We start from the raw sequence: 21,241 nt of genomic DNA, 5'->3' as shown, positions 1-21,241 counted from the left end.
GACAAGCCAGGCAGTATATATTTGACCGCTGTTCTTTGAGGTCACCTTACATTGCAGATCCGACTATCCCTCCCTGAGTCAGTATCAGCATGTCTTTCAAACCTATTTCGAACTGGTCTGGTGCCACATCTGGTGATGATGGACACCTTCACGTTTGTCCGCCCAAAAAGAGCCACAATGCAACTCCACCTCACTCTTCTTCGAACTTGTCGACTCGCGTCTCGGCAGGGTCTGAACCGTCTCCTGAAATCAGAGCCGAGGATTCGATCGCCTCCGTTGCTACTTCGCAGGAGACACAAGAGAATAAACCACGTCAAAGTGAGCTGATATCCCTTCTGAGACGAAGAGCCCTAACCCCTGACATGGGCAGGAACTTCACCAATTCAAGGAACCCCGTCCAACGACCCTACGAGCCCCCAAACCAGCATGACCCAGGCAAGAACAAGCAGTGAGGGTGATAGAAGAGCGGATTGGGATTCCCGTCGCGGATCGACCATGACAGATGTTTCCCAACAAGCGAGAGAGCCTAGCCCTCCTTGGCAGCACCCCGGCTCTTTTTCACCGAGCTCCCCCCTGCTCCGCGAGGTTGGAAGTGTCATGTACTCCCATCCTCCAGAGTGCTATGGCTCTTTTGACTCGCTGGAGGGCGAGGCCCACCAGCTAAGTGGAGACCGTGAACAGGAGGAGAACATTTCGGCGCCATCACATCAAGAGGAACGACCCCGACCACCCTCTCTGGGATGAAGTGTGATGTTGGGATCTTTGCAAAGGAAGTGTGGACCACCACGTCATCGTTTGGTTCTTGGTCTTCCTACCTGCCATTGGCCGTCTTTGCTTGGGTGTCCCTTCTATCTGACGAGTTTTTTTTGGTTTCTTCTTCTCATCTTGTATTCTTTTGCAAAAGGCTTGTTTGTTTTTTTTTGCCTTTTCTAGAATGCTTCTCCCGAGAGATATTACCCCAAGGCTTGACAGACCCGGAGTGGAGTGGATTGTCTCAGTCACATCACTTGATAAACTCAGGCATCTCATGTATGGTAATTTATTTAGTGTATTAGTTCGTATTAGTTTGTTTACCTTTTCACCTGTCTCAACCTTTTCTTCATCACGGTTTAGTTTACCGCCTGACTATCCTCCAACTCGAACTGCTTGAGCGATGTTACTATGGGTATTCATTCCCCTGAGATCAACACGTGGCTGGCCTATATACCTGGTATAATCACGACACTGTATCCAGGGGGACTTGGACACTGACAATCACTTCTCGAGGACTGTAACGAGAGTTCCCTTCCCTTCCCAAGCGATTCCCATCGAAAAGATCATGAATGTACTTCCCAAAACGCTCTTGTTCGTGGCCACGGGACCTACAAGGGCATTCCTATTTACACCATCAAGTGCATCCCAGGACACAAGGATAGTATTAGAAGCGAACGACGACAGAGGTCGATCTTCGAGGGTAGGTGCCTCCATAGGTACATAGGTACTCGGTACATGTGTAGTTAGTTAGCAGGGCTTGGCAGGTGTAAGAATCTCAGAGTGAGAGGAAATGTTAACCAGGACCGGGACCTAGGCCTACGCTGGAGGACCCAAGTGACAATTCGCTTTGATCCAGGCGAGCCAGTATCTGGAACAAAAAGAGGTCAATGGTGATGTGGTCTCTCGTTGTAGCATGTGGTGCGATGACTTGTTGTGGACTTCAACGTCGTGAGATCGTGCAGGCTAGTGTGTTTCAGTGGAGACAACATTATCCTTGCCGATCGGATTCGTATCGAGTACCGAGTACCTCGTTCATCAAATCCAATGTCCGTCATGTCTACACACCTTCCATAGTTGGCTTGGACAGACGGACGACAGATGCAGGGTCTCCCAAAGCTACTATCTTCCCTGAAAGTTTGGGCGAAGCTAAGCATGTGATGTAATGCTCCGGCGAGGCTGCGCTTTGGCAAGGCTGCACAACTTGATATCAGGCTCACTCTCTATCTCTTTCGCCCTCCCAGCACTTGCACGCCTGAGCACCCTCTAGCAGATCGCAATGTCTCACTGAACACAATTTCCCACATCGTGTCCCATGGAAGGCAGGTCTGATAAACCAGAGGCCATGTTGTTATGCGGGTGATAGCATGTTAGCATTCCGACGTAGCTCTCTGTCATGTGTTGCAACAATTCCATACACATCAGCAAAAGTTGTGGGTTTTGTAACGGAATTGATCTTGATGTTGGTGGGTATGGACCTCAGGAATCAGCAGCGACACCCGCGTTGCTGTCGGATACGGAATTACTAATAGTCCGCTCTCTACAGGGTCAGTTATCGAGCTTGAGTTTCATGATCCCATTAGCGAAGAGCGAGCCGGACGACCTCATCTTGCCTCGCATTTTCAGAACTTCCTGTCACTTTCTTTTCAGAGGCGAGAAAGAATTACTAGGCGATGCTGTCGCCCTCAAATCATGTGTACTTGTCACAAAAGGTTTTCGAGGAGCCCGTTGTCCAGGAGAACCTCAACGGAAAGAGGCCAAACCAATGAGTAGCCAGTATCTTGTTTCAATCCCTGCTCAATGTGAGTACATGGTGAGTACATGGGTTATTTAATAACCTCAACCTTCTTCAATTAATCGACCATGCCCGTACACGCCCATGTCAGTTGTACCTGCGGTCATGAAAGATCCATCTCTTCAAAGAATGGGCACAAACTCGCAATTCGTGTCGTAAGTAGATGGAGGAGATTCCGAAGCTGGAGAGTGTCACGGACAAGGGGTGCCAGGGCTCTCAGGGGCTAGATGTATATAGACGTGCGGGTTGCGGGCTACCTTCTTTAAGCTCTCCAGCTTCGGGATCGCTGTCGTCTGCGCCTATAGGTAGGCAATATACTTGTCAGATAGTTTACTGGAGCCATTCCTGACAGTCATGTCTGTCGTCTTCGGCACTATCCTGACCAACGCTCGCAGCGATAAGTTTCCTGACATTGTCCATCCTACTCTTACGAAGGCCGGCCTTCTAGCAGCGAGCCTTAGCGCCGTTCCCGGGGCCTTCCCCCAGATCATCGAGGTCGGGATAAATTCCTACAATACTGGACACGCCAAAGTCTCGGCTGTTTACTCTTGTCAGGCTTGTCTTTACTGGACTCGGCCTCGTCGTTAACAGTATTGACACCAAACGTCGGAAATTTTATGAACGACAAAGCGGCAGCAACGATCCATGGGGAAAGTATCAATAATACTTCTGGCCTCTCGCTGTCTTTGTGGGGGGCTATTTTTTTTTTAATCAGGTGCGTGCCGGTGACGTTCTACATGCTCAAAGTTAGTTCGCCGATCGAACTCTCCAATACCTTTACAATGATTTGACCTCCGCTGAAACATCATTAGTATCAATTGGAAAATCGTTCTCCCTATGGTGTCGGATCTCGTCTGCGGCCTGGGCGATGGCCTTCTCCTGGTAATGTCCCTCTCTGAAGCGTTTGTGGATGGCCTCTTCCTCGGCATCATCTAAAGTAATATTGTCGCCAAAAATCTCGGCGATGTCTTCGAGAGACCTTCCCTTGGTCTATAAATAGTTTAGCCATGTAATCTATAGCTATGAAGGCAAGAATGGAATGTAAAAACAGGGCATCCGGGGAAACACTCACCTCCGGCCAGTAAAACCAAGCAACGAAGAAGAAGAAAATTGTGACAAAAGTACCGACAAGATAGTAATAACCGTTGATGTGGGCAAAGGCAGTGGGCGCGGCCTGCAGGAAGATGATCGTGGCAATGAAAAGACCAGATATGGAGATGCCGATACCTCGGGCTCGAAGCGGAGTCGGGAAGAGTTCCGAGGCGTAGATGTAGGAAGTAGCATCCACCGAGACGCAGAAGCAGGCGATGTGCCAGAACAGGAAGAAGACGGCGGCGGCGGCAACGGAACGAGACTGGCCATGATTATTGTAGACAACGACGGTCGCACAAGCTCCAACCAGAGCGGTAACGGTGCCCGCAAACCCGAACACTACATCCTAAATCAGCCCCAGATCTCCCTCTCTCAATACCCTGGAAAGAGACACTTACTCAAGAGTCTCGTGCGGCCTATTTTGTCCACAATGAGGGCGTTGATGACATTGCCCCCGGGACAGACCGAGATCCAGCCAGCCTGAATCAAAAGCTGATCGACAGTGCTGAAGCCGAGTCCTTTGTATAGAATCGGTCCGTAGTCTGTAAGGGGGGAGAAAATATTAGCCCTTGTGGGGAGGGGTATGACATGGGGTAGAGAACGTACTGTTGATAACGAGAGTAAAAGTTCCTTGAGCTGCGAACATGACACCAAACCCTATCACACACCTCTTGAACAAGTTCGGTCGAGTGAAGAAGGCGCTGAGAGGAACATCGTCTTTCATCTCCTGGGCTGTCTGGGCGGCGAGTAGACGGAACTCCTCCCTGACGGCGATTTCGTGCTGGCCATCCTTGACTTTGACACCGCTGTCGTGAACTGTACGGAAAGCCTTGAACGCGTCGTCTTTGCGGCCTTTGGCGAGGAGCCAACGAGGCGATTCTGGAACAAATGGGAGGGCGATCATCAACCCCAATGGCCAACACATCTGGAAGCCCAAGGGGCCTCTCCACTGGTTACCACCATGGACAAAGTAGAAGCCGACACCGATCCAACTGGCAGATGTGTAGCCAACGCAGATCATGACTCCGTGCAAACCTACGAGAAACCCTCGTAGGTTGGTAGGGGAGACTTCACTTTGGTACAATGGGACCAAGCCGACCAAAGCACCTGAGCAACGACCAGGGTTAGCGACAAGGAAGTCCTTGTAGAAGGAAGAAAAGTCAGATCAACACATAGGTTGGCCATACCGACGCCGATTCCCGTGATGAACCTCGCAACAATGAACATGGCCACGTCGACACTTCCCGTCTGTAAGGCGCCACCAACGAGGGAAAAGGTGCCACCGATGAAGAGGGCCCATCTGCGCCCTATCTTGTCTGGGATCCATAGGGATGAGATGGAGCCAAAGAGACCGCCGACTTGGAAAAGAGCATTTGTGGCACCCTCGAGCTGAGTTGCGTTAGATGCCGTATCCAGGCCCATGTAGGACAGGAAACTCGGCTGTCCGAGGGTGGTTGAGATGATACTGCTGCAGTAGCCATATGTCAAGGACCCAAGGGACACTGCGAGGATGAGCTGGAGGGCGAATGGTCAGTGGATTGTGGCCAAGTTCTGCAAGCACAAGGGCTGAGCGGTAGCTTACTCCGATCTGGAATGCAGATACCATCTTGAGCAGGGTGTTGTTTTGGGTGTTGCTGAAAGTTCCACGAAGTTTTGCGTTAGAAAAAGATGAGGATGGGAGTTAGGGGATTGAATCTGTGGCGATTGGAAGGACAACGTGGAATGTATAGACACATTAAGAGACCATTCTACTTGCGACTCACCGGGCCCGGAGACCAACGACCGAGCATAATCCCCAGAGTACTCGGTAGAGCTTGACACAAAGCTTCTCTCGCCCCACTTTTCCCGAGAAGGAAAATCCTCAGATTGGTATGGAGTAGGACTCTCCTCTAGGACCCGTCGGGCTCCTGTAGTTTGACGTGACATGCGGGGGCGTAACGCCGATATTATACTGTCCCTCCTTATTATTTATCATGACTCTCCCCTAGATAGACCTATTCCGCTCTCCCTCGCAGGCTAAGAATAAGACTAATCCGCTCCCCACCTGGAACCGAATTAGAGTGACGAGTCTCGAGTCACCGAGGGAAGCGGATCAAAACGTCGTCTTCGCTACGGCCAGGGGGAACTCGAAGCGAAAGAACTCCTCACCCGAAAGGTGAGGCAACTGCAGGTTGGAAAAGCAGGGCATCGCACGACAACTCTGAAAAATCCCTTCCTCCCTATCCACACGTGACAATGGCAGTGCCCTCGGTGATGCCATGCTCGATAATTCAATGAGCTGCCATACATGAGATTACATCTGCTTAGGACCAGCCCGATCCACATTTCATGACTCGGTTTTCCAAGGCCGACAACCATGCTGGTCGTGGTTAGAATTACGGAGAGCATTCGCCGCACGGAAAAAGACTAAGTCGCGCAGGTACCACGACTGAGAATCATGTCATCTTTCAAAATGGAAACCCTTTGAAGTGATTCGTCGCATACTGGTAGGGTACCCAGTGATTACCCGTGTGCGAACGGGCCTCAAAAGGTGTTGGTTGCTAGAGCAAACGATCCACTTCCCCACTCACAAGGCTCTACTTGTATAATTTATCTCTCAGGGTTTTCCCCCCTGTCCACTCCTAGCAGCAACGAGTGGGGGAGAAGAACATTCTTCGATTCCCCAAGGACTGAGTTGTGGGCCGCAGACTACTTGTAGGTCGAGGCCCTTGGAACCGGGAAATGTTTGATGAATGTCCCCATGGCAAGAACCTACAGGCGCGTGCTTGGAGGTTAACCGCTGTCAGCTATCCTGAGAATCGTCAGCATGTTCTGCAATAGACGAGTAGGAGCGAAACTTATCGGTCCTAAACAAAGCTAGGACAAGATCCAGAATTGTGATAGTCAAGCTGCTGGTCGTTGCAGCCCGTGAGCACGATCACGATTGATAATGGGCTGAAGCTCAATTTACTGAAGAACATGAACCAGTTCCTTCGACTTGGGTCGGTTAAATGGTCCTAAAGTTGCGGCGTACCTTATCGACGTGGGGATGTGTTGCACGGGCCCCAGAAACGGGTAAGTCGAGCTGGAGCTTCGCATTAGCAAGACTATTGAGGCATGCCTTATACGCTTTGTCTCACAAAGAACCAATATCTCTGATGATGCGCGGCGTGCTCCTTGACTATCGCGTATGGCGACAGCTGATCGGCAAGTCCGAGTTCGCTCCTAATTCCAGCTTCTCCATTAGAGCCGACGAATTTGACGCAGCAGAAACGCTCGGCTTCCAGTGTACACTCCTTGGCTTTTCCACTCCAGACAGCATCGCTGCACGAGTGGTGGAGGATCATTGAAGGACACATATTGAGGAGCTGTGCGGCTTTCAAGAACTAGCAAGACTTTGTCGAGAGCTCAAGCAGTGGTCCTTTCTGCTCCTAGCCGTTGCGAAACAAAGGCGACTAGAGGGGTGAAGAGAAGCTAACAATTGAAAAAGAACATGGTTGAAAAACATCAAAAGGGAAAGCACATCCGCTTGATCACCTCCAGCAAGTCTTCTGTATTTTGTTTCTATGTGTTACATGAATAAACTGAGATGGGTACTCAACAAAGGTGGATAATAATAAGCCATTCATCAAGTCAATGTGTCCTATTTACGGTCTCTAGATTCGACCCTTTTTCCAAGAAAGCATAGGGGGATTGCCACATGCTTTGCCGCTGGCAAATGCATTACTACATTCTTCCCCAGAATATTATAGGTGCTGCTGCTAGCAGCACCATGGTCCAGATAATCAAACAGCCAAAATAGACCGCCCAGAGCTATAAAGGCTCAGGCCGTTCAATCAAGCTTCAGCTATAATCGTCACCAAGGATATCCTTAACTCTGGCGATCCTCGTAGTAGATCGTAGCCATTCGTGTTCATCCTCTCTACGAACGTAGAAGCCTATATCAGCATTGGATAATTTGTCTCCAGACCGGCATAATTTTGTTGAGCCATTGTTATTAGTCCCTAGTTGGGGATTGAGAACAAACTGTTGGGGGGCCTAAATGCAAAATGATTTAGGCCTTTTATCCTTGGAAAGAAGAACAATTTTCACTTTTTATGTCAGTCTTGGACCCCCAGCAACGGGTGGGATGCTTGAGAGGGTGAAAGGACATCTGTGGATTACGGCCAGCTTGTCCCAGGAGCTGCTTGAAAAAGCCTCATCCCTTCGTCGCTGGCGACCATATCTGTGATTTCATGTGCCAGTCACATTCAGATCACTTCTTGTTTGGTATTTTCCAGCTCGGGAGTCCCATAAATTCCCCCGGGTTTGCAGAGGTTTCCTACTGAGAGTGGGTTGACACAAACGGCCTTACACTCATCATCTCCAGGATCAGATCATTTCTCGATTCATTCTTGACAGGTGACCAGAACTAAGAGATACATGCCACAGCCGATTGCTGTGGCCAGGGTGTGGCCAGGGCTTCACACAATAAATGGTTGTTCCTTTGGAGAAGGGGAGCCGGGTCACTCCAGAGGCTGTCACGACAGCCTTAGTACTGACTTGGTTACCCTGTGTACACATCTTGAATTTCAACGGGCTTGCTAAAAAAGAGAGCACTCGCACACATGCGAAAGACATCGAGAGGAATTTAGACCGAGCAGTGACAGGTCGTCGCATTGCACTTCTCCGAGAACGTGACGACTTTACATACCCTAGACGGAAAATGTGATCGGCTGACGAAGGTGCAAGGCGGACAAGCCGCGTAGCAAGGCAGTCCGCCTGCGGAAAGCAAATTGCGCTTTTCCACTGCAAAACAGTATGATGAATTGACTGGTTCAAAGCCAAACAGCTCAGGTCAATTTTTTCTCCCTTTTGTAGTAATGTGTTCAACATGCCCATCGAAACGCCCCCTCCCCTCAAACAGGGCCCGACGTCAACTCGCTCCTCGTGGCGCCGTGATGCCTCTCGCTCTTTGCCAACCGCTGTGCTGGCGGCATGAACCCCTGGACGATATGTACGACGGCATCGCCTATATGCCGACCTCATCTTCGTCACTTCTCTCACTGCCTACGAGTCCTCTTCACTCGCTTCGATCTTCCTCCTCGTGCTCTCGAGCCACATGCCTCGCCGAAAGAAGTTAACCACCGTCAACCTGAGCTCCGAGGGCGAATCATGCGCGAGGGCGCAGGCAGGTTCGCTTACCTGGACTGGTCAGTTGCTGATTCTCTCTCACAAAGTGGTCCGAGAGCGCAGTTGATCAGCAATACGAACAAGGATTTCATTGATATCTCATTCATGGCTTACCTCGATGTCGAGAACCCCCTGTGTTCGACCCAGGAATCCACGCCTCGCTCTGGCAAGTGCAGGTGAGAGCCACCAGTCGACTAACTGAACCGAAGCACCTGAGTCCTCTGTCTGCTCCTCAAAATTCCACAGTTTCCAAGCATTCATCGGGGTGGCTCGTGTCCTACAAAGCCTTGTTCCTTTGATCAAGTTCGAATGTGTTGTTCGCAGGTCGAGCTCACAGTGGAGGCACTGTTGACACAAGTGTCGCATTCAGTTCTTGTTTCCCTCCTCAAGCCTCTGAAAGTAGTCGATGAGGGGATATTAACTAGGAACAGAGACGGTGAGAGGATGGCGTTGCAAGACAACTGTAAGTTTGGCCTCGAATGGCATGTATCAAAGCGATGACGCTGATCCAAACATAAAGACGCTGTGCTAGGCAGAGGAACATCCACCTGGTTTCAAGAGACATGAGATGATTGCCACAACTCACCATTGACATATGCATTGAGGGTGATACCTCAACGGCAGAAACACTACTGTACTATCGAACATTGTGCCTCAGTGTATCTGGCTGTTTTGACGTCGAAATACGCGAAAATATGACCGGTCAGGCTAAATTGTTTTCTCCTGGCTCCTATCCTTCGACGAGGCTGAAGTGCAGTTCTCGACTCAGCAAGGTGGCTGTCAACGGTATGGATGCGCTTTACGACTCCGACACAGCAATTCCGCTTCTTGCACTGAATGACTGGCGGCGATGGGCACAGGTTGATTGATCTGGAGGTTGCACTTCCCTGCGGTCTCTGGGTGGTGTTGGCGGCGAAACCGAACCCTTCCTTGGTTGTATGCAGCTCCGCTTCTCTGCAATGACCAGATGCTGAAAGTTGGCCAGCACATCTACTTCGGGCGTCGAAATCGGATGGCAGGACAGTCCCTCCAATACACAGTTGAGATACGGAGCAGGATTTCTTTTGGGAGATCCTCGTGTGAGGGCTTTCTGCAGGCGCAGCTTTCTAAAGTGCGGATCTAGCAACAAGGTGGCTTTATCCTTCCTCTTCCTCTTCCTCGTCATCAACCTCGGTCACCACAGCGATGTCTGTGGCTCTCCCACCGTTGAAGCCATCGTCTTCGAACGGGCAACTGCTCACGGCGCAAACTGCATCCACTTCAGCCCGCATTTCTAGGAAATCTCCCGGCCTTGAGCAATTAAGCGCCTTGATCGTGTAATAGGGAGTATTCTGGAAGACATTGAATGGGTCAACTACTTCGCTCCAATGCTTCATGCCCCAGGGTTTCATCGCTTCGGCAACATTGGTGGCACAGGACCGGTGAACAGGGTGGCCGTTGCGTGCATAAAAGCCTGGGTTACACGCCATGAAAAGCAGATCGTGAGTTTTGACCATGTCCGCGACTATAGTAAACATTTTTCGGTCCCGATTCGTGTAGAGCGCCTCGCCTACCTGCGGAGATGCAGAACCTCCCAGTGCGTATCGCGTGTAGCTCGTGGAAAAATGCTCCGAGTTGGTCGCAGGGGAGTAAGGCAGCGTCCAAGCCATGAAGTCGACCACCTGCTGGCCATGAAGGTCGACGATACGGAAATGAGATGAAGCTTTGACCTCGAAAGCGTGGCCGTGGGCGGCGGGGACCAGATGCCTTTTAAGTGTCGACCGAGGATGCCTCACGAGGAGAGTTTCCCAAGGGTATCGCAGTGCCGATGATTGGTTGCGCTTCGAGGTGGATGAGGGAGCATCGTTGTCTTGGGGCTCGGGGGCGACATGGTTCTGATGTTCTTGGGCGTTCGCCACGGGCCCTTGAGCAAAGACTCTACGTGTCATGGTGGGTTGACTAGGTCTTTCAGGACGAGGAGGAGGGAGACGAGTGGTGGTGGGGGAAGGGGAGGGAGAGGGGTTGGCAACAAGCTTGGACAGCTACATATGCATGCCGATCACAAGGGGCGGTGGGTGCTGGCGGGTTGAGCACGATGGCACGGCGAGATGGAAGTTCGTAGATGGAGGGGTCACCAGGGTTGCTGGTGATAAGCACTTAGTGATTCCACTGGGGATTCAAGGTCACACAATGACGTAGTGGCAGTGTGGGACAAAGCGCAGTCTGACCGCCAGTCACCTGCGTATCCCTCGCACCCTAGTTTCGCACGTTGTGCAAGACCAATGGAACTCTCTAGAGTACTTGGAGACACATCCATGACCCTCCCTCGCCTTGGGCCCGAAGACTCTGCTTCCTCAAGCTCCAAACAAAATCTCACGCACGGGACAAATGGGCGTGGTTTTTGGCACCTTTCCCCGGGTGAGGAGGGGTACCAAGAATGGGAAGATCGATCACACGGCCACCATCACAGCGACTCAAGAAGCTGGAATCCGACTGGTCTCCACGAAATACACCCATCCATCCGTTGGCATTTGACTAGGGTTGGTGATGGTTGTCCCAACCGGCAAGATCAGGAGTCCTCCGGGTTTGGCGAGGTGGCAGGGTGGGTTATCTGAGTGGTATTTGACCCTCAAGATGCACGTCTGACCGGCGTATTTTCGTGTGTGTATTTCCTCAGCATATGGTGTATGACGATTCCAATCAATGCTAAATGTGTTGTCTATTGTAATTCGCATTCAAGACGGCGGGAAGGGCTTTCAACGGCCTGCCTCTTTGTCGGAGCGCCTCTCAAAATGGTTCGATCGAAGATCGGGGTGGTAGGGCAAGGAGACTCGTTGCTCGGACGGATTCCATTTCCGGATCCTGCTCATGTTTCTGTGAGTTAGGAAGGTCCACATGCGGGAGCACAGAGCCAGGTGTCTCGGAAAACTTGGCTTTCCGACTGTACCTACAGGATCATTAGCTTCTGCCACCAGTCTTCCCACCTGTCATATCAATCTGAGGCAGGCTTTAACCAGTCCCGCGGGCATAGCCCTTGATAGATATGCCCTGCTCCGCAACGGACTTGATCGAATCCCACATATTTCGGCTGCAATGGTGTATCAAATGGGAAGTAGCTATTATCCATCCCCCTATGTGACGGCCGAGCAGTCTCAACAATCAGTACTTGGGGTCAGATTGATCGATCAAGCCACAAGGCACAAGGGTATCCTCAGACAAGATCGTCCACAATACCGTGAATATTGAACCCAGTATTAAGGTGCTCAGTAGCAGCGCTTTGACACCATTCAATATGTAGGGATTTCCTGAGAGAAAGGGATCTCAAGCTCTTTTGCACCATTGACAGCTCAACCACTGCAGGTGTTCGGTTCTCATCCTCCACAATAGTTCCTTTCAGCGCGGCGGTCTTAGACGGTCCATATTCGGTTGGTCGCCAGAAGGAAATCTCACGGAACTAGTGTCACTTTGTTCTTCTGATCCTCGGGAATCCTCGCTTGGTAAAACTTGCATTTGAGCTGGCGAGGGTAATTCTGTGCCTCCGTCGATGACGAAATCAATCTGCTCGAAAGCCTGCTGGATTGCGATGTTAGCTCGACATTCGTTTCGCACGTGGGCGGCCAGTTGCGACAGCTCGACGCCTGAGCGTATAACACGGAGCAAGTCCTCGGTCGCATTGAAACCACCCGCTCGCACGGTTGCGATGATTCCTCCCAGAAGTTGCTGGTGTCGTTCGAGGGCGAGTTGCTTATCCGCGAGTTCTTGGGCAGTTCGATGATTCGCAATCTTCCGTCGCTGGTCAGAAGTCGCGTCGTAAACGCATAGACTTTTTCTCGTCGCACACGCCTCGCAGGGGTTGCCTCCAGAGCACTGCTTCGTGTTAGACGCGCAGCTGGTGAACGCTCCAAGTGCGCTAGATACCTTTGTTTTCCTCTGCTTGCAGGCACCACAAGCAGTGGATATTTTTCGACCGCGCTGAGACGATGGAGGCTCCTGGGGAGGCTCGCCGCCGGGGGGTGGTCGCGGGGCCAACATCTGAGACATAGAGAGGGAATGGCTGCCGTGAATTCATTGGGAATGCCGAGCTGGCTTTGGATCTCTCGGAAGCCCTTTTCGATGCGACAATCTGCTTGACAATTCATGTTATTGAGAGCGCGCCATCGTAGGAAAAGGGCCCCTGGGAGGAAGTGAGTGTGCGTTTTTCGAGGAAGCTTGAGAATATGAGCGAAGCTCGCTCGGTGGAAGAAAGCAAGTAAGACAGAATTATGGCGGACGAGATATCCGAACTCTGCGAGTGGGCTTCTTGGGCCCAACATATTTATACTAGGCGCTCCTCGGAGGAGCGTTGCAACCAGCCATAGTTACGACACGAATAGGAAACTTCGAATCGGCCATTTGATCCATGGCCTTGCCCAGTATTCGATTATTTGGTTTCCTACACAGCAGGTAGACGACTCTGGACTCAGAGGCATCTTCCGCTTGTGCCTGTTCGCCCTCGAGTGTCATCGCAAAGCATATAGACCACTTCTGACATGGAGAGAAGGGCAGATTCGGGCTCGCTCTTACAAGGAAATTCGCAAGAGATCGACCGGCTCTGTGTCTCAGAGGGGTGGGAGCTTGATTAGTGCAAGGTTGGCTCATGGTGTTCACTGCAACAAGAAATTCCAGAGCCGACCGACTGGGTTTGTGATTAGGGGGCACGCTGGGCCTACATCCCTTCGCCTCGCCGGTAGTTTCTTCCGGGCTGTAACAAGCCCCTCCCCATGAAGGCAAATTTGGCGCACATCTCGAGATGTGGATTTCCTAGGCCGAGCTGATATCAGCACATGCAGAGCTCCGTGCTTGGATCCCAATTCTTCATGTTCTAATTTTTTTCTCCATGGTGTGAAAGTCGATCCTGGGACACAGAGACGTTCAAGGGTGGGGAGACCTAAAACTTCCAGATGAGATCGAGCAGTTGAGCCTAAGTCCTTAGCCAACCTAGGCTCTACGGGTATGCTCGGCTCGATGAACAGGCAATGGCAGAAGTCTGTGACCGTGTTGAATAATAGGAGCCATTGCCCGCAGTTGGGGGTTAATGTTGTGATTGGTAACTGGACTGCTATGAGGCGCAGAAAATGCCAGGGCCCTTTGCCACACTGCAAAGTTTTTTCAGACTCCTTGGGGTTGTCAAATCACGTGAGATATCACGTGCATGCACTTGATAGAGCTTGGCACGCTCAACGATGCCGAGCCCCGCCAGTCTAAATTAGGACTAGACTAAATCTTAATTCGCTCCGCTATGATGTTGATCCCGAGTTTGGCATTTTGGAGCCCAAAAAAATTCCTCGAAACTGCGCCCCAAATTTCTTTTCGAATCTCTTGAACATCTTTGTGCCCTTCCACGTTCTGAGACTGTGTGCTTAGGACATTGGTTTTAAAACCTTCTTGGCCTTTGGAACGTTGAAGGATTTCCTCTCGTTCGGCCTAGCTGTGATTGATTGAAACAACCACAGAGGCGCAGGCTGCCTGCAGGCTATGATGGACGAACAGAAATTCTTGGAGCAGCTCTCCATCATCCTCGATCCAAAGAAAGGTGACGTGAAGGCCGCCACAAGTGTACTTCAGAATCAATACTACAAACAGCCAGCGTCCCTACTTGCCTTACTCCACCTCGTAATCTCACACGAAAGTGCCGACCTCAAACAACTTGCTGCCGTCCAAGCAAGGCCGTTGGTCTCGAAACACTGGACCAAGATTCCTCTCAACCAGCGGCAAGATGCGCGAACACAGCTCTTGCGGGCTACTCTCGCCGAACCCTCCTCCCTTGTCCGACACTCATCATCGCGTCTGATAGGCACGATTGCGAAGATTGATCACCAGGATGGAGAATGGCCTGAACTGCCTGGCATGTTGCAACAAGCCGCCTCGAGCTCAAAAGCCGCGGAACGCGCAATCGGCGTGTACGTGCTTTTTTGCATCCTCGAAACTATGGGAGAGCACTTTCTTCCCATATTCAAAGAATTATTTGCGCTCTTCAGCAATACAATCAAAGACCCAGAGAGCCTCGAAGTCCGCGTCAACACGCTGCTAGCCATCTCCAAAATGGCCTACTTCGCTGATCCCGAGGAAGAAAAGGCATTACTTAAGGAGTTTCAAAACATCTTCCCAGCCATGGTTGCTGTTCTGAAGGATACAATCGACTCGGGCAAAGAAGATCAGATCATGCTCACCTTCGAGGTTTTCAACACCCTTCTGACTGCCGAATATCAATATATGTCGAACCACTTCCAGGATTTGGTCGCCTTCATGAACGGTCTTGCAACCAATTCGGCCATGGCTGATGACACAAGGACTCAAGCCATCAGTTTCTTGATGCAGTGCGTCCTCTATAGACGGCTGCGCGTTCAAGGTGCCAAGATGGGGGATCCACTGACTAAGAGCATGTTACAAGTTGCCACGGAGGTCGATGATGATTCCGCTGACGAAGACGAGATCACGCCTGCTAGATCAGCTCTGGCTCTAATCGAAACCATGTCTCGGCATCTCCCGCCCAACCAAGTTGTCGTTCCACTTCTGAACGCACTCCCCGAGTATTCCAAAAGCTCCAATCCCAAACACAGACAGGCCGGCATCCTGGGTCTGGGTATGGCTGTGGAGGGAGCTCCAGATTTTCTTAGCACCCAACTGACCTCTGTTCTGCCAATACTCTTTACACTTCTGGAGGACTCGGAGGTTATCGTCAGACGAGCTGCGCTGCAGACAACCGCCAGGCTCGCCGAAGATATGCCGGAAGATATTAGCAAGGCCCACGAGAAATTGATGCCCTTACTCGTCAAGAATCTGACTGCTGCCATGAGTGCTTACAAAGGTGAGGAGGAAGGCCCTACTGTGGACATCATGAAGACTGCGACAAGTGCTATCGATGCAGTCGTGGATGGGATGGATGCTGAAGATGCTGTTCCTTATCTCGATAAGCTGGCTCCACTACTTCAGCGACTCTTTAAGCACCCGGATTTCAAGATCAAAGCGCTGGCCGCAGGGGCTCTGGGCTCGTTGGCTTCAACAGTCGAGGCACCTTTCTTGCCCTACCTTCGTGACTCTATGAATGCTATGCAAGAATACATCACCAAGAAGGAGAGCGAGGAGGAACTTGACCTGCGCGCTAGTTGCACCGATGCCATGGGTGAAATGGCTGTAGCCGTTGGTCCAACTGAGTTCAAGGACTACGTACAGCCGCTCATGGAGACCAGCGAAGAGGCCCTACATCTCGAGCACTCCAGACTCAAGGAGAGTACCTACATTCTGTGGTCGTCTCTCGCCAAGGTCTACGAAGCGGACTTTGCGCCTTTCCTTGAAGGAGTGGTGAAGGGTCTTTTCAATTGCATCGACCAGGAAGAAGTCGACCTGGAAGTTGAGCTTGGTGCTAGTGCGAGGGACTTGCTTGGCAAGGAGGTAACGATCGACGGCAGAAAGGTCAAGGTTGCTGCAGCCGATGACGAGGATGACGATGGGGGCATCGAGATCGATGGTGATGATGAAGGCGACTGGGACGAGTTGGCGACTGTCACGCCTATAATTCTCGAGAAGGAAATCGCCATCGAGGTTATCGGTGATGTTGTTTCTAACACCAAGACGGCCTACCTTCCCTTCTTCGAGAAGACGGTCGAAAAACTTCTGCCTCTGGCGGACCACGAGTGCGAGGAGTTACGCAAGGCCACATTCAGTACGTTGCATCGCGCGTACGCTGCTCTTTACGATATTTCAGAAGAATCAGGCCAGCTGCAAAAATGGAAACCTGGCCTGCCACTCCAGGTTGAACCGACGCCAGGACTGAAGAAGTTCGGGGAGCTCTTGATGACTGCGACATTGAACGTCTGGCCCGAAGAGGAAGAAATGTAAGTGAGATTCTTGGCCCTGTGCCCTGGTGGTGCTTATCCACAAGATGAGATATCCTCGTTAATCCCAGCTCACTCCGACACGCAAGTCGTGAATGAAGCGAACGCGATCTTCAACCCTCTGAAAGATATTATCTGCCTTCAATGTGCATCCACAAGCGAAGGAAACCAAGCTGACTCTTGGAAATCCTTAGTCATACCGTTACCGAGATCTCGAGAGCTCTATCCGAGAACCTCAAAATGACGGGTCCTTCCCTCCTCAGCTACCCCGATGTCCTCTCCAAGATCGTCCAGACAGTGACGGATTTGATCACGAAACAACACGCGTGCCAGATCGACATGGCAGAAGCCGCCCTGGATGACGAAGACCTAGAATCCACAGAATTAGAATGGCTTGTTGTAGACAGCGCCATGGATGTGATATCGGGGCTTGCTGCTGCGCTTGGCCCAAGCTTTGGGGAGCTGTGGAAGATTTTTGAGAAACAGGTTCTACGATATGCAAGCGGTGGAGAAGCCCTAGGCCGTGCGTCTGCATGTGGGGTGCTCGCTGAGATCATCACGGGCATGGAAGGAGCTGTCACGCCGTATACCTCACAGATGCTGAATGTCCTCCTCAAGCGACTCGGAGACGAAGATCCTCAGACCAAATCCAACGCAGCATATGCCGTGGGCAGACTGGTTGAGAAATCCGAAGACGCCGCTACTATTGTCAAAGCATACCCTCAAATCCTCTCAAAACTCGAATCTATCCTGCGCATCACGGAGTGCCGCTGCCAGGACAATGCGGCCGGATGTGTTTCTAGGTTGATACTGAAGCACAAGGACAAGGTGCCCATCCAGCAGGTTCTCCCAGCATTGGTTGACAGCGGCATCTTGCCTCTGAAGGAGGACTACCAAGAGAACGAACCGCTGTGGACAATGATCGTGCAGCTCTACCGCGACCAGGACCCGACGATTCAGCAACTCACCCCGAAGTTGGCTCCGATCATGATGAGTGTGCTAGGGGAGCCGGAGGAACAGTTGACGGATGAAGTGAGAGAACAGGTCCAGGCACTTGTGGAGCATTTGAAGAGCCTGCACTAGAGAAACGGCCGAGCGAGCTGTTCACTTTCTGCCTGCCTGTCAACGAGCGGGCGCAAAAGTTCCACAGCCAGGTGGCGGACAGCAACACAAAGGTCCCTTGGACTCGGGCCAATCCTCACACATGACAGAACGACAGATGAAGTCTCGGAATTTAATGCGTGTAACGAAGTGAACGTCTTAGAGCAAAGTTAGACCAGAGATACCATGTATCATGCCGGATACAGTGCGAATGCTAGATGCTGTTTACGAAAGAACATAAGAGACCCATCCGTGCTGCTACTCGGGAAGAACGAGGTGAAAAGAGCTAGCAGCCATAGATCAGGCTGAGGAGAAGCACGCACCACGATAATTTCCAGGATTTTTATTATTTCTTCTCTGGGCAGAAAAGGGGATTCATCGATCGACAGGTTGCGTGTCACACGTGTATATACAGTTTGTCTTGTAGTTGCGCCCCCTTATTAGCAGCAGTCTTGGCACATCAAGTGGTACATCACATCTCCAGGGCATCATCACCTCGGTACTGTATGTATTTATGTATGTACATGCGCAGACAAGACGTGACGAGTACGAGGGACATAAAGCCACATCCCCTAGTCCCTGCACGCTCGCTTGACCCTGTCTGCATAGTTCGAGACCGACACATGAGCTCGCAGCCTGGTTACTATAGGTTGTAAGAATCTCTTCAGGCTGAGTGAGAAGCCCTTTTAGCAATATGCAAATACTATCAATATCCAACCTTGTCTGTTCCAAGAAGGCCTTTTACGACTCAGGGACTGTGACCGATGAAATCAATGATTTTTTAAAATGCCTCTCATCACTCTCAGAGAGAGACCAAGGCAATAAATAATGAACAAGACAACCTGCTTCAAACCATCTCCTCTTCCTCTCAACTCCCCTTCCCTTCTCCTTCATTCAGGCATGTTCAGCGTGAACGCGATGGGCTTTTTCATCCTTGAGCACGTCGGCGTCTCGACCCGTCGTGGATACTGTGCCGTCGTCGCCGATGATCTCCTGGATTTCGTGGGTGTTGTGGTCCTCGACCACGAGCCGGTGGGTGTTCTGGTCAATGTGGATGTCTTCGGCAAAGACCTGGACCTCGTCCTTTTCGCCAAACACCTTTGCCATCTCCTCCAGAGGCACGCCCTTGGTCTCGGGGATCAGGAAGTAGATGACAAAGACGCCCAAGCCCGAGATGATGATGAAGACGAGGTAGTATTTCCAGCCAATGTTGGCGAACGCCTTTGTATCAAGAATTGGGGTTTTTAGTCATTGACGATACAGATTCTTTTTCCAGATTAAAAAAAAAAGGGGGGGCAGACTTACAGTTGGGGCAACCTCGAGGTACACCAGGTCAGTGATTGCTATGACGAAGATAATGCAAGCGACTCCTTTTGCTCGAGCATTGTTGGGGAATGCCTCGGCGAAAAAGGTGATACCAGCAACATCGACGCCGACGGAAAAGAAGGCGAGGAAGATATACGCTGCTGCGACGCCCATTTTGAGCCCGGCCTTATTGGTGCCGGCAGAAGGGCCTTCGACATAGGTGGCTACCATGGCGGCCTCGATGATGAGACTGGCGCATGCTCCGCCGGTGCCTATCATCAGAAGTGGTTTTCGCCCGACCGAGTCAATTAGCAGTGCGCCCACGATGTTGAATACAATGGCGACGCTCAGCCAGCCACACTGAAAGATGAATTGATGGTATGTGTCGTAGCCGAGGGTCTTGTAGATGAGGGGGCCGTAGTTGTTGAGCACCAAAACGCCAGTGCTCTGGCCAATAAAGGCGTACGCCATGGTGGCTGACATGCGCTTGCGGTATTTTCGATGGGTAAGGAGGGTAATCTGCGAAGTGGTTCAGTGTCGCCGCTGAGAAACGAGAACATCGTTGTGTCTGCCAGAGGAAATGGAAACGAACCAAGGAAACCTCGCTCTTCTTCTCATGCTCTGCTTGCTGAGCCATCTGATAGAACTCTTCTCGGGCGAATACTTGGTCTGGATCGTTCTTCATCTTGTGCAGGTCAAACACAATCTTCTTGGCCTCCTCGACTCGACCCTTCAGCAGGAGAAACCGGGGCGATTCGGGCACAATCAGGCACACGACGATCATGAGGAGAGCAAAGAATATGCCGATCCCGATCGGAGCCCTCCACTGCATCGACGGATTGTCATCGATCGTGTAGAATCCTAGGCCGATGCATGCTGCAATGGTATATCCCACGCCGACGTGGATGCCATTCATGCCCGACATCAGGCCTCGAAGATCAGGCGGAGCCAGCTCGGAGACAAATAGAGGTGCTGAGAGAGGGCATTAGCAGGGGCGTGATCCAAGGATGTTCCTTTCTGTGAGGGCAGGAGACAATCTTACTGGTGACCTGGAACCCCCAAGCCCCAAAGCCCGTAATGAACCGAGCGACGATGAACATGGCGATGTTACGACTGCCGGTCTCCAAAGCAGTACCTAGAGTCAAGACCGTCGCGGAAACAATGAACGATGGCTTCCTGCCAAAGCGGTCCGTAATGAAGCCGGCGAGAACAACACCGAAACATGCGCCTGCCTATTGAAGACTGATTAGTCGGAAAACGAAGGAGAGAGGTTAGTAAGGTCCACACGAGAAGGAACCTACAAAGTACACGCCCGATACAGCTCCAATCAGGGCATTTCCATCCGAACTCAGAGCACCTGTTTCGGCGTCCACAATGCCCATGTACGTCAGGAATGAGCCGGTCCCCAGAGTGATGCTGATCCCAGAGGATGGATATCCGCAGGCGAGCTGGCCCAGCGAGACGAGCCAGCACACAAAGAAGTTCCAGCCATTCCAGTGGCCGTGGCGCATCTTGGAGAACATGATGATCAGGGGAACTGGCAAAGGGTGCTTACTCCGAACGTGTTATCGCGCCGGGGAGGGGGTTTCTGTCTAGTATATTGTGTTAGGGTGAGCATCGCAGCTTCATATACTTTCAAGTGTTCGCACAGTCGCCCATAGCCTGGTCCAGCTTGGGTGCGCCGAGACTTGCTTTCCTCGCCTTGAGTCGCTTCCCAGGACAGGGTGGGTCAGAGAGAAGCAGACTGTGATGGTGTTGATGGTCCCTCACCCCATGGGGCGCCATGACCCATGGCCGGGGTGTCGGATCAGAGCCAATAAGGTCGAGGTCGAGAACTTGCTGCCCCGGACGTCTCCAGTTTGGGTCTTGGGCTGGGCCCGAGCCATTTTTGGTTAGCGTCATTCGGACCGCCGGACCGGGGTCAATCAGGCCAATGAAAATGGAGAGACGGCCTTTCCCCACAAAATTATAGCACGAGGGTATACTGGTTTTCGGCAAGTCAAAAGGTCCTTGCGCCTGCCAGTACAACCCTGGGGTATCGGTCCGATATATACGTCGTACGATGGATGAGCAACACATAGTCACGGCTCGGGCTGCGATATTTGTGCATTCCATACTTTGTACATAATTTCTTCCCCCATGCTTCGAGAGAACTCATGTAACTATGGAAGGGCGCGGTAATCTCACCTGCATG

General features: G+C 51.5%; 6 protein-coding genes across 6 annotated transcripts; 2 read left to right on the top strand and 4 right to left on the bottom strand.

Annotated features, from left to right (window-relative positions):
* Positions 1-89: 89 nt before the first annotated feature.
* Positions 90-744, top strand: Z517_08216 (uncharacterized protein; the record flags this gene model as incomplete). Its single annotated transcript, XM_013426735.1, has 2 exons — positions 90-318; positions 371-744. The coding sequence occupies 2 exons, from the start codon at positions 90-92 to the stop codon at positions 742-744; spliced, it is 603 nt and encodes a 200-aa protein (XP_013282189.1).
* Positions 745-3,322: 2,578 nt separating this feature from the next.
* Z517_08215 (uncharacterized protein) lies at positions 3,323-5,243 on the bottom strand (the record flags this gene model as incomplete). The annotated part of the gene is made up of 6 exons (XM_013426734.1): positions 3,323-3,535; positions 3,618-3,976; positions 4,036-4,179; positions 4,244-4,744; positions 4,825-5,152; positions 5,220-5,243. 6 exons carry the CDS (start codon positions 5,241-5,243, stop codon positions 3,323-3,325), a joined length of 1,569 nt encoding a protein of 522 aa, XP_013282188.1.
* Positions 5,244-9,924: 4,681 nt separating this feature from the next.
* On the bottom strand, positions 9,925-10,716 carry Z517_08214 (uncharacterized protein; the record flags this gene model as incomplete). Its single annotated transcript, XM_013426733.1, has 1 exon — positions 9,925-10,716. The coding sequence occupies one exon, from the start codon at positions 10,714-10,716 to the stop codon at positions 9,925-9,927; it is 792 nt and encodes a 263-aa protein (XP_013282187.1).
* A 1,444-nt stretch (positions 10,717-12,160) lies between these two features.
* On the bottom strand, positions 12,161-12,808 carry Z517_08213 (uncharacterized protein; the record flags this gene model as incomplete). The annotated part of the gene is made up of 1 exon (XM_013426732.1): positions 12,161-12,808. The coding sequence occupies one exon, from the start codon at positions 12,806-12,808 to the stop codon at positions 12,161-12,163; it is 648 nt and encodes a 215-aa protein (XP_013282186.1).
* Positions 12,809-14,284: 1,476 nt separating this feature from the next.
* Z517_08212 (uncharacterized protein) lies at positions 14,285-17,724 on the top strand (the record flags this gene model as incomplete). Its single annotated transcript, XM_013426731.1, has 2 exons — positions 14,285-16,641; positions 16,836-17,724. The coding sequence occupies 2 exons, from the start codon at positions 14,285-14,287 to the stop codon at positions 17,722-17,724; spliced, it is 3,246 nt and encodes a 1,081-aa protein (XP_013282185.1).
* Positions 17,725-18,636: 912 nt separating this feature from the next.
* Positions 18,637-20,570, bottom strand: Z517_08211 (uncharacterized protein; the record flags this gene model as incomplete). Its single annotated transcript, XM_013426730.1, has 5 exons — positions 18,637-18,963; positions 19,048-19,566; positions 19,640-20,019; positions 20,090-20,279; positions 20,349-20,570. 5 exons carry the CDS (start codon positions 20,568-20,570, stop codon positions 18,637-18,639), a joined length of 1,638 nt encoding a protein of 545 aa, XP_013282184.1.
* Between the last annotated feature and the right edge of the window lie 671 nt (positions 20,571-21,241).

Source organism: Fonsecaea pedrosoi (genome assembly GCF_000835455.1).
Source record: "Fonsecaea pedrosoi CBS 271.37 unplaced genomic scaffold supercont1.5, whole genome shotgun sequence".
Classification (NCBI taxonomy): domain Eukaryota; kingdom Fungi; phylum Ascomycota; class Eurotiomycetes; order Chaetothyriales; family Herpotrichiellaceae; genus Fonsecaea; species Fonsecaea pedrosoi.
This window is presented reverse-complemented; position numbering and strand designations above follow the sequence as displayed.